Source organism: Parasteatoda tepidariorum, chromosome 1 (genome assembly GCF_982258835.1).
Source record: "Parasteatoda tepidariorum strain Cologne lab strain chromosome 1, Ptep-v5.0, whole genome shotgun sequence".
Taxonomy (NCBI): Eukaryota; Metazoa; Arthropoda; class Arachnida; order Araneae; family Theridiidae; genus Parasteatoda; species Parasteatoda tepidariorum.
In genome coordinates, this window is record NC_141755.1 from 77,730,718 (window position 1) to 77,744,361 (window position 13,644).

The 13,644-nt window shown below is 30.2% G+C and overlaps 1 protein-coding gene across 1 annotated transcript in view; it reads left to right on the top strand.

The window, feature by feature from the left end:
- The first annotated feature begins 9,053 nt into the window (after nucleotides 1-9,053).
- Nucleotides 9,054-13,644, top strand: part of LOC107442925 (bone morphogenetic protein 4-like) — a 73,412-nt gene continuing 68,821 nt past the window's right edge. The window contains exon 1 of the mRNA XM_087152430.1: nucleotides 9,054-9,173. Within this exon, the coding sequence (XP_087008556.1) occupies nucleotides 9,160-9,173 (14 nt within the window). The 5' untranslated portion in view covers nucleotides 9,054-9,159. The remainder of the gene's footprint in view (nucleotides 9,174-13,644) is intronic.

Sequence of the window (13,644 nt, forward strand, 5' to 3'; positions counted from 1 at the left end):
ATAAATAAAAAATAAAATGTAGGCATATAATTTTTAAGAATTACATTTAAAAATGAATATTTTGCTAACAATATCATAAATTTTCCCCTTAAATTTCTCTCACACAATTATGAGATCACCAGTCAAAATGAACTTTTTTACAAAACTAAAAGTATGTTCATTCACCATTTTTCTGGACAACTTCAGTCTCCAGTTTTCATCTATTTAATCAAGTTTTCAAACAAAGTCTTAGGAATTTTGTCCCTTTCATCCATATTAGCTACACCCTTGTGCAAATTAATTGAAACAAACTCAATAAATTCAGAAAACTAAGAGAAAATGTTTTATTTAAATTTATACAAACTCAAAAATTTTTAGTACATAATATGATCTTCACGACACTTTATTAACATTTGGACACGATTCGGCATGGATTCCACTAATTTTTTACAGTCATTTATAATATTTGTGTCCTTGTACCACACATGAATTAACGCCGTGATTAGCTTCTCCATAGTTGTACAGTCCATATTTAATAGGCGATTCTTGCATATGGCCCAGAGATTTTCAATTGGATTGATATCTGGAGAGTTCCCTGGCCATTCCAATGTCTCAATTTGATTCTAAGACATGAATTTCTTGACAATTTTGGACGTATGGCAAGGAGCTAAATCCTGTTGAAAAATCCCTGTTCCATCAGAGTATCGTTTCTTCAACTCTGGAACAACTTTTTTACCCAGAATAGTAATGTACTGCTCAGAACGCATCATACCGTCAATAGGCTGCAAAGGTCCAACCCCATTGTAACCAAAACAACCCGAAAACATCTTCTTTAAAAAACACGAAAAAAAAGTTTGTTTCAATTAATTTGCACAAGGGTGTACTTCCCTGTCGAATACAGAATCATATTGCCATAAGTTTTCTGTGGGATTAAGATCGGGATTATAACTTGTCCAGCTTAGGACTTCGATTTTTTCCCCTCCTGAAACCAATTTTTAGTTGATTGGGACGAAGCATGGCATAGCGCTTTGGCTTTTCGAAATTTCCAGTCTGAGTCTCCGGAAAATAAGATGTGAACCAAAGGATATAAGGTGTTACTAAAATAGTTGTTGATAACAACTAGAGTCCTTTTTTTAACAATTCGAGGCAGGTTGCTTTTACCATCCTACGCAAAACCTCCCCAGACCATCACCGTATGTCTAAAGAAGAAATCACGAATTGGGGGAATTTTCTTATGAGAAAAAATTCTAATTTCATTTATAATATATTCCTTTGCGTTTTATTGAATTGTAAAGTTAGTTTACATACAAATTTTAAAGAAATTAAAAAAAAAAAAAACTCAAGCATTTTTGGAAAGAAAAAGGAGTTTTTACTTATGTTATGTTATGTAATTGCAATCGTTTGCTGACAAATTTTAAGAAATCGGTTACTGTGTGAAACTATCTTAATTTTCTTCATTTTTTGTTTATTTGATTAAATATAACTTAGTTACTTCACTATTTCAAAATTAATTTTATGCAGTCGTGTACCATAAAAATGACTGGTAAATGGGGTGGTCATTAATAATTCTTACAATTTCTTAGCGCCGTTCTTTCTCAAATACTGATCAGTTTCCAAATTTTAGTCTTACTTTCCTGGTTAATATTTCGTTAAATTTCGACAGTGTTTTTCTTCTTTTTTTTTTCCTTTTCTAAATTGTTTAAATACTATTGATTTGAGACTTCCAAAGTGCATATTTGTTGGCTGTAATTCTAACAAGGATTCTAAAAATATATAGGGTGGTCTCCACTTGATAGAACTCTTATGCAGGGTATCTATCATTACGGGATACCTTGTATGTCTGTCATGAGTTTACAATACATAATGAAAGATTATCAATTATAACACCACTTTTTACCCTAAACCAATTTGGTAATGTTAAATAGTTGACCACTTAATTTTGTCAGTGGATGTTAAGAATTTCAAAATCAATTTGACAGGAAACCATTAAAACAGGGAATAAAACCTAAATATCACTTTCTGTAGATTGTAAAACATAATTCATGTGTTCTCTTTTTGGAATTTAAAACCTGATTTTTGCTTCGATTTTTCGAAATGGTGGTTTTCAAATAGAACCTGAACAAGACGAGATTTTTTTTTTCTTCTGCTCAGCTTATTCAAAAGAGGTTTGAAAGTCACAGGATGTGGAGGATGAGTTATCTCATCCTTAATGGGACCGCTGAAAGGAACTTTAAAGAAACTAATCTGTAAAAATGTTGCGGTATATTCACCCTTCTATTTTCTCCACTCAGGTAAAGGTAAGGGGGGAGTAAATTGTGAAAAAAGATTACTCCTGACCGCTATTAGGAATCGGAAAAAATCGAACATTTTCGCCCACCCACAGTTTACGAAAGTGAAGTAAGAAATAAAGATAGCGCTTTTTTTCCCTCTAAATGATAGACCTTTTTACTGTGTTCGAAAAAATAAGCTTAAAAACATTGTACTTAGTATTATCTGCGAAACTATTCCTTCCGAATTTTTTTTTTTTTCTTTTTAGGAAAAATAGCTCGCCCACGTTGAAAGCTACGACCCCCCCTTTTCTTAAAGACAGTTGTTTCTTTTCTCTATTCTTATACTATTTATTTCAGAACCAATGTTTTATGGGACAGGAAGTGAAAGAATTCAAAGTCCTCACACTACCGTCTCATTAAAAAGAAAAGATTTTCTTTACCCCGCATACTTCGGATTCCTTTACAACGAACTATCCGGATATTTTGCTTGTAAATGGTCCTGAGCTAAGGTGGGGAGAGATAGATAACTGTTGTTTCAGATATCACTGCTCTTTCGGCGGTCGTTTAGATGAATGTTTATTTTTCTGGAAGGAAGAAGATTCGATAATTCAAGACTTAAATGTACATAGGGTGGGGTGTAAAAACAACATCGTCAATTTCACCTTTTTTATCGAAGTACATACATAGCTGGCCGCACAGGTAAGACATTTCGTGCAAGATGCATTTTCTCACGAGGAAAAAAATTTTAAAGATAGCGGGCCATTATATATCTTCGGTTATTTTTTCCCCGGTACAAATTGCAGTTTCAGTCTGTAATGTTAATAAACACTTTAGATTTTAGACACTTTTTTTCTTCTTCGAATTTCTCGCGAAATATTAGAAATTTAGAAAAAAAACAGTCCAGTAAATGGAAACAAGGAAATAGAAACAAGAACTTTTCTAATCCGTATTTATCAAATTTTGTTACTATTTCAACTGTCTTCTAAAACGCAATAATATTTAAACGAAAGCGTTTTCATAATACTTAAATAAGTATATTTGATAAAATAAGCTACTTATCTTAAATCATACCAGGATGTTTTTGTTTGACTAAATATTTCATAGAAATAAAAGTAAGGGGATTGGGGCATGAGTCTATGTACGAGTTCAGAAATCGTAGGTGAGAATCAAATTCAAAATAAATCTAATATATATAATTCTCTCACGTGGCTCTGGCTGTATTTCTTTTCCGCCTGTGGCAACGTTTGCTTTGTTTTGTTTACGCTACTATTTCTCTTACACGGCGAATCGACCAATGATTGTCGCTAAAAATGTCACATGCCAAATCTGCTGAGGTGGCTCAACTTATAGCTCTTTTAAGAACGGAAACTGAAATAACCAGAGGGCATCAGCTGCGGCAATCTCATACTATTAAGCTAGGCAGAAGTGAGTAGTCTTTATCTATGGATCTCTATTTTAGTATTTTGTCGAAAGTGCTTTTTTTCACGAATTTATATACTACGAATTTATTTGACGATTTTTGATTTACATCACGAATTATACTATAGCACATTTGTAATAGGTTCAACGAATTACATGTCATTTATTTGAATTCAAATTTATTTTAATGACTTAGTATTTACTAAAAATATGTAATTTAAAAAAAAAAGTTTTTATATGGATTTGAATGATTGTTTTGAATTCTTAGAATTTTGTGCATTTGCAATGTACCTAAGTTAGTAGCGAGCGAAGCAAACCATATAAGATTTCGTAGCAATTTTCGGGGGTTGGCGAGCGTTAGCGAGCAGGAGGCGCAGCCCACTAGTAAATAAATAAATAAGTAAGTAAATAAATTAATTAATAATAAATTAATGTAGTTTTTCTCGCACAGGGAAACACTGATGTTATATTTGTGCTCGGTTCTAGTTCCGTTCGAAACAGCTATAGAGTCATTTCAGACAGGGGAAAAAAACAGGCAAATGAACCACAGGGGAAGAAAAAAACTTTTTTCAATTAAACGTTAACTGTAACTTTTCATTTTATTCGTCATGCGTTCTAATATGAAGCTGTGGCAACAGTTACGTAATATATGATTTACTTAACTACTCACGTTTTGATGAGAATAGCTCATGTATGCGTGAAAAACCTATCATCAGGTAAGATTATATTACAAAAAATTTTGTTAGTTGGCATGAATGTTGTAAAATAATCTTTTGGAGAAATTTATGAAATGTTGATAAATTAGAAACTTTTGTCTGACTGAGGCAATAAATCAGATTGCAATTAGAATGAATTTGATACCTTGGGGAATCTAATTTTAATTGTTTTATGGATCAAACGTTTTTATTCATCATATATATTAATCTTAAAGTGTAATTATGAGAGGTGAAGATGGTAGTTTTAAGTCAAAATGTTTAATTAGCCGCAGCTTGTTTGGTGTAAGCGTTATTAAAAAAATAGTAATAAAATAAAATAGAAATAAAAACTATACCAACTAGTTCTATTTTATCAATTAAATGATCCTTAGAGTCACAAGTTCATCATTAGATTAGCTAGCTCAGATAAAATATTGCACATTCAATTTTTTATTTTTTCTGGAAATGTGGCTCATTTACATATATGTCTCAAAACAATAATAAATCAAGTCATAGAGATACAGACTGAGACGGCCTTGTCCGGTAACCGGATGTGGTGCATAAGAAGAATAGACATGTTAGAGGCTGAACTAGATCAGTGTTTCACTATCCTTCAATCAATTTTCGTCTGCATTATTCCTATTGGACGATTCGTTTTCCTATTCCAAAAGAAACGTATTCCTATTGGTTGCATCTGTAACTGATTGATCATTGATGGATTTCCGACGGACAGATAAGTGAAGTGACGTCAGCTTAGACGTTTTTATTGCCTTACGGAACTGTTTTAAAAATTCAGAAATATGCGGTGGCATAGGATATAATAGAAATAAAAAAAGACACTGTGACTACTAAACTCTAGGACTCAAAGTCACCAGGTGTAATCTTATTTCATTGTTATTATTTTAGTTGTAATTTTCATTATTATTTTCATTGTTATTAATTTCATTATTAGTTTATTGTTATTATTTTCGCAATGGCAATTAACCCCATATAAGGGGTAAGTTGAGATAGTTAGAACTGTTTTGGAAACACGTTCTTTTATAACTTCATCATAAAATTTTTTTCTGTTGGTTTTTTTAAGTCAAGGTATTAAACTAGCCACAGCATACTTGGTGTAAACTTTATAAAAAAAATAGCAAAATTTAAATTTATGCTAATTAATCCTTCTCGACTCCTTCAATACTTGAAGAGGGGGGCTATAAATGATCAATTGATTGATAGGCAACTCCGTCACGAGAATAGCAAGATTAGATAAAATGTTGCACTTTCGATTTTTTTCCCTCTTCTAAAAATCTAGCTCTTAGCTCATTTATATATCTGGCTCAAAACAATAATAAAAGAATCAGGTAATTGTTTTATGGAACTGTTTTAAGAGTCCAAAAATATGTGATGCCATGGGATATATCAGAAAAAACTGCGACCACTGAACTCTCGGACTCAAAATCACCTGGTGTTATCTTATTTTATTGTTATTATTTTAGTTTAGCGTGCAGCTGAGATAATTCTTTTTATACAAAAGTTTTTTTTTCTTTTATCTTTTATGTTCTGTTCTTTTTTAAACACACTTATTTTTTTGCTCACTGACGACAAGTTTTTATTATCATTAAACCGGTTTCTACATTTTTAGTACTTTTATGACCTCTTCATATATTATTCGAGTCTTTTTTTTTTCGTTTTTTTTTACTTCTTTTAATTCTCGCTTCATACCCTTTTCATTCGACGGTTTTTCCCTTTCGCTAATTATCGTTACTTAGTAGAATCTCTGGAAGAAGGAATGCCATTCTTCTAAAATTATTATAACAGTCGCAAAAATGGTGAAACTTTCAAAGCATTCAATTTCTGAAAACCGGAAAAAAAAGTTTAAACTTTTGACAAAGTTTAATGTTAGAAGTTTAAACTTTGACATTTAATAAAAACTCTATTCTTCAATTGGACATTTTTAACAATGGTGAAACTTTTTAGCATTAAATTTCTAAAAACTCAAGAAATGCTGAAATTTTTGACAAAGTTAAAACTTTCTAAATGTTAAATTTATAATAATCTGAAAAAAAAATATTGAAAATTTTGAAACTTTTTACAATTTATTACATTTCTGAAAACCTGAGAGTTAAAAGTTAAAACTTCTTAAATGTTAAATTTATAAAAATCTGAAGAAAAAAAATATTGAAAATTTTGACGTTGTTAAAACTTTTTAAAATGCATTACATTTCTGAAAACCTGAGAAATGTTGAAATTATTGAAACGGTGTAAAAAAAATGAAGAAACTTTTTAAACATTAAATTTCTAAAAACTTGAAAAAGAAATTAAACTTTTGGCAGCGTTTAATATTAAAAATTTAAACTTTGATATTCAATATCTAAAACTCTAAAAAATATGGACACTTTTGACATTGGCGAAACCTTTCAACATTAAATTTGAAATGTTTAAGAAATGTTGAAATTTTCGCCAAAGTCAAAACTTTTTTTAAGTAAAATCTGAACTTTTTGATGATGTTGAAACTTTTAAAATCTGTATTGCATTTCTAACAACCCGAGAAATGTTAAAAATTTAAATGTTGAAACTTTTAAACATTAAACTTTTAGCAAAGGTAACATTTTTAAAGCAATGAACTTGAAAAATGTTGAAGCATTTAAATCATTAAATTTTTAAAAATCTAAAAACTGATTAAACTTTTTATTCAACAAATTTCTAACAATTATAGAAGAATGTATGTATAAAAAACATTGAGAGGTACATGCATTATAAAATGTATACCGGCTATTGTACTTAACCATACAAAACATCAATATAGGGCAGCAGTTCCGCGGAACACTAGCGCTCAGTGGAAGGGTTAAAAGGGTTCCGTGAGTTAGTATTTATAACTAGTGATAAGTTTTTAAACTTACCATTACATTTAGATCCAACCTATAATTCATAATTTTTATTTAATCTTTCGCTTGTCTTTATGAAATTTTTAAGTAAAATACCACTGAAATAGAAATAGCATTTTTATAAGAAATATAACATTTCTTATAACAATATATTAAACAAATTAGGAAAAGAAGAAGCATTTTCCTTTAATAATTTTAATAAAATATTTTATTGGTATTTCCTATTGGTATTCCTTTAAATCAAAATAAAATAAGTAAATTCTTTAATAAAGAAATATATTTTCTTAATGACCATTTTCAATGTTCATAACAGCTCTTTTAAGTTGTCATTTCGATGTAAACCATAAGTTTATTTTATTCATTTTCAGCTTATGTATATACACCAAAAACAAATTCATAATTCGACTAAATATAGCGCAAGAACTGCAAAATTAAATGTCGGACATAAAACCAAATTTAAGATTATCACTGACAAAACGATGAAAAATCTTCATTCCTCTAATTAAATATTTTAAAAATAGTCTTCTATGGGTCATAACATTCACAATTTCCTTAATTAATTTTATTTATAAAGTTGAGGTCCCGTCGAAAGAGGGTTGATTATTTAGGGTACTGTAGCCGAAAAAAATTAGGAATAATGGTGGCAGTAGAAATAATTTTTCTTAACCTTTAATTAACAGAATTTAATTTAAACAGAACATTTCAGTTTTGCTATACAGTTCGCTAAACGAAAAAAAGTATAATTTAATAGCACTTTCTTTGTATTTTTGATAACTTTTTATTTAATGATTGGATTCTCAAGCACTAAGATGAGATGCATCAATGTTGTTGATTTGAAGGATTGGACTTATATGCTAATTTATTTGGGCAGATGATAATTTAAGTTTCGAAATTAGACACAAACTTTCTCTGAATAATTTTTTCCGTTGAATTTGGTTTTCTCGGCCCTCAAAATTCACAAAGGCCTTAAATAACCGCACTCTGGAAATTACAGCCCCAATGGTCTTGGCAGGCGAGTAATCGAAATTTCGGGTCACTGAATTTAAATTTAATTTTTTCTTACTGAATAAAAATCAATTCTCGTATTTTGAATTTTCATCTCTCAGGAACTAAAAGACCAATTAGATTTAAATTTTGAAATTCGTCATTTAAAATTACTTTGTATACCCTGTTTTTGAATTATTTTCTCTGATTCTTATTAAAATAGATAAAAAATAATAATAAATAATTACAAAGATTTATTTTTAAGTAGAACTATCTTCGGAATATCAAATTTAATGATTGCGTGTACAAATTGTTTAATAATATGCAATAAAATATGGCAAAATAAGCAAAATATGAAATTATTCAATTCACTCTCCTGGCTAAACTATCGAGATCTTATTTTCCAGATTACATGCTTTTAAGGGTCAAAAATCTGAATTCGACGTTTTCCAAATACATATCTGAAAAAAAAATTGTCTATTGTCTATACCCTTTTGGGTTTAATTTTGTAGTTTAAAACATAGTCTGTAGAAGTATTAGCATATTTAAGGTTACTTAATAATCGAATCTTAAAGATTGCATCTTACTACCTGAAAATCCAATCAAACCATATTAAGGCATTATCTTTTATGTTTTGCACTCTGCATTTTCAACTATTTGTCCACAGCAAATTACACGTGAAAATTTTTATTGTATTATGTACAAATAGTAAGTACTTCTTTCACAGTAGTTGAATTACTTTATAACTAAACAAATCCGTTTCTTATCTTTCATCAGAATATTATCAACAAGGCAATTCCCGAATTCTGAGGATACAGTTTCGTGTTCATGATTAAAAATCTTGTGACTGCCTAATTAATCAGTATTTAATGATTAATGCTAATATATCTATGAAACCATTTAAGACTGCTTGCCTTAATAATGAAGATGTATTAGTTTCATATGGCCACTATAAGGTTCGAAATTTTTAAATTTATTTTATTTTTGATGTGTATGTTGTGTAAAAATATTTCTCTAGTTTAAAATAAAATATTTTTTCATAACTGATTGAAATTCACAATTTTGAAATTTTTGTATTAATTTATTACAAAATAAACTTTGTGAAGTTCTAATTATTAATATGCTTTACTTACTTCAAGTTTTCACATAGAATAACTCTTAACATTTTTGAACAAATTGCCTGCTCATTAATGAATATAATTGTATTGAAATTTGATCTGGTATTTTAGATTTTATAATACGAACAAAACTTTTTATGCATCTAGATATTTGCTTTTTGGAAGAACACACTTAAATGGACAAATATATATACTTATTTCTTTCAGTTTTATAATCAAAGCATTTTCTCATGTCCTTAATAAAATAATCCTTTATAAACTTAATTTTATATATTTTCAAAAACTGATATAATTATTTTAAATTTTGATAAATATAAGGATTTTTTTATGTTTTGAAACAAATTGCTTGGGTATTTGATAAACATATTTTTTTTTTAATTTGGAGGAAAAAAAAAATATATATACATATACAGTGGAGCATCGTTTATACGACGCCGAAGGGACCACCGAAAAACGTCGTATAAACGATAACGTCATATAATCGATTTTTACTTCTAAAACTGAAACTAACTCTGTTTTCAGTTAATTTTAATGTTTAACGTGTTGATTTACATACATTTCTAAATTAGACATAGCAAAACAAACAAATAACCAAAGAAGAAAAATTGCAGTGAGCAATTTGAATGTATGTTACCTTTAATTATATTATCTTGCTATTAGTCTCTACAATGCTTTGAATAGCAAGTTGAACTTATTGCTTTCTATGATGCAATTTTAGATTTCTAATCACGGCCAAATCTAATGGCTGAAGCGCACTTGTGCAATTTGCAGGAAAAAAGAGAGCTTTTACATTTTCCAAAATAATTAGTATCGATGGGTGCGCTGGACATTGGTCGATTCGTTTTTTCCGATTTTTCGTTTTTGCCTCCTCATTTTTTCAGTCATCCAGTAAAAATTATGGTCGTCATCCAAGCATTCTTGTTGACACCCTTTTCTGTATCATTCATGTTGGTAAATTCCGCCCTTTTTTAAAATATACAAGAAAAAAAAAAATTAAATAAACGTGAACAAAATCTAAAAACCGACGTATAATCGATTCTGTGCGTCGTATAAACTACAGTGGAGCATCGTTTATACGACGATCACTTATACGACGTTTACATTTATACGACGTTTTAGTGTGGTCCCAAATCATTCCCATTCATTTTAATGTAAAAATATATCGTTTATACGACGAAAAGAATCGGTTATACGTCGATTTTTAGATTTTGCTCTTTATTTAATTTTTTTATTTTTTCTTGTGTATTTTAAAAAAGGGCGGAATTTGCCAACATGAATGATACAGAAAAGGGTGTCAACAAGAATGCTTGGATGACGACCGTAATTTTTACTAGATGACTGAAAAAACTAGACAATGTTATGAAGAGGAAAAAGCGAAAAATTTTGCTATTCATCGACCAATGTCCAGCGCACCCATCGATACTAATTATTTTGGAAAATGTAAAAGCTCTCTTTTTTCCTGCAAATTGCACAAGTGCGCTTCAGCCATTAGATTTGGCCGTGATTAGAAATTTAAAATTGCATCATAGAAAGCAGTAACTTCAACTCGCTATTCAAAGCATTGTAGAGAATAATAGCAAGAAAATATAATTGAAGGTAACATACATTCAAATGGCTCACTGCAATTTTTCTCCTTTGGTTATTTGTTTGTTTTGCTTTGTCTAATTTAGAAATTTATGTAAATCAACACGTTAAACATTAAAATTAACTGAAAACAGAGTTAGTTTCAGTTTTAAAAGTAAAAATCGATTATACGACGTTATCGTTTATACGACGTTTTTCGGTGGTCCCTTCGGCGTCGTATAAACGATGCTCCACTGTATATATTTTTACATTAAAATGAATAGGAATGATTTGGGACCACACTAAAACGTCGTATAAATGTAAACGTAGTACAAGTGATCGTCGTATAAACGATGCTCCACTGTATATATAAACTTCATGCATGTTTTCATATTGTAAAGAGGTGATAGTGGAATTATTGTTCTAACGGAACACATTTTCTGTTTATTTTTATTCAGAAATTAGTTATACTATTTACATTGTAGCCAACTAAAGGATATATAATAAAGATAATTATTTAGTTAGCTCTTAAACCTCTATGTATAACGATATTCTGTTATTTGTTTTAATTATTAGCTGGTTTTAATTATAATAATTTTTATTAGTTTTAAAAAGAGTGTGACATAATAAATTTTAGTTAAAAAAATATTTAAAAACAACGTATCCAATATTTCTGTATTATTTATTTACATATTTTTTTACTTCTTACAATTAATATGTACTCTCATTGGTTTTCGATCGATGAGACTCCAAATATAAACATCGATGCCGATTAAGCTTTAAATTAATCCTTAATTAAAGATTTAGACTAAATTAGTTCATTTGCTCGATGGACGAATGAATTTTTTCTTCACGGAAAAAAATCGTAGTAGTAAAAGATTCTAAATAATTCCTGTTTAATGTTTGTTGACGTGATTCTATAAGTTATCAGGTGAATAATTGGGCAAAATCACAAACATAGTTAAAGTTGGAAAATAAAATTTGAAATCAATCTATAATATTCTACTTTGTTTCATTACTCCAAGTCTATGTAATGCAATAAAGGGTGACTTGTGATAAGGGGGGGGGGGGGCAGATTGTGAAGTGCAGTGCGACACTTGGCGGAAAGGGAGAAGAGGAATAATAATAAAATAAAATAAAAAACATGTAAGAGTGTAACATCTTTTATGAACAGTTTCTATTTTTTAAAAATAGGTAAGAGCTTAATTTGTTGAGGGAGTGTAAATAAAATATTTTAATCCTTTGCAATCGACCATCGAAGCTTTTTTTTAACCCTTTCAGTCGTCGATATACTCTTGACCACCAAGAGCGGTGAAAATGTTACGCAAGCGCCTGAGGGGGGCAAGGAATTTTGTTAATTGCTTCTTTTGGCTGAAAAGGGGGAAGAGGGGAACGAGCAAAGCTCACGTACGCTAAGACCTTTTACGGAATATCCCGGTGAGAGCTACGATGGCTCAGAGGATAGAGCGTTCGCCTACCAGTGCAGCGAACCGGGCTCGAATCCCAGTCGATACGAATTCCGCATCCGGCTTGCACCGACCACAGTGCTGACGTGAAATATCCTCTGTGGTAAACGGATCATGAGTTAGAGTCCCCTTGCCGTTAGGCTAACCGTGGGAGGTTCTCGTGGTCTTCCTCTCCATGTAACGCAAATGCGGGTTAGCTCTATCAAAAAGTTCTCCACGAAGGCAAATTTGGATCCAAAATTACAAGGCTATGGAGTTGATCATTAGTTGTCGCAAACCCATAAAATTGGGTCTGCTGTTCAACAACGATTATAAAATAAAAATAAAATGTCCCGGTGAATTAGTTGACTCCCTATTTCTGTTCACTGGATAGTAAACATTTCTGATATGTCGGGCGTATTAGTAGACCACTAAAAAATGAAACACTTCTAAAATGAAAAAGAAAATATTCAGTTTACAAAATTTTCTCAGGTATCATCGAGGGTGCCGCGAAGTTATATTTTTGAGGGGGGGGGGAATTCCCGTTTTGTAGGATGAAATTTTAAATTTGACCGAATCATTAAAAAGTATGTAATTTATTAGTTCAAAATTTTTTTTATTTTGTTTCTAATATCTTCACAATATGTTAATTTTTTTACCAATATATTCCTGATTTAACGACATAATGCTTAATTACTTACTCAATGAGTTGCGATTGGTCAATGGGCTGAAATATTGTGAAGAACTAGGGTTCGAATGCCATCGGCGGCCTGAAACCCACCCAACTTTAAATCGATGTGTACCAGTTTGTCTGGGAAGCAAGGGCTGATGTGCGCAATGTTGACCACATTGCCACAATAGTGGAGCCCTGGCACAAAAAGGGCTATTATTTTTATTCGAGTCAATAAATGGAATAAATCACGAACTATTAAATATATAAAAATAATAAAAGAATAAAGTAATTAGTTCGCAGTTAAGATGGCAATTTTTCACTCTTTCATGATTCGCATTTTTTAGTAATCGGGAAATCTCGTCAAAAACCGGATAGAAATAAAACATGTATTCTGAGAATCGTGCTTTAAAATGAAAATATAGTTTCAGTAGTTTAAAATTAAAAAAAAAGAGAATAAAAAACTAATTGTAATAAGAAATTTACTGAACTTATTTAAAATATCTTAAGTTGTAGAATTTAAAAAGTGAACAATAAAATAGATATACATATAGTAAACTTGACTTTATTCCTAATATTTCCGTTTAATATTTATTAGTTTTATTTAATACCGTAATTTTTATGTCGATAT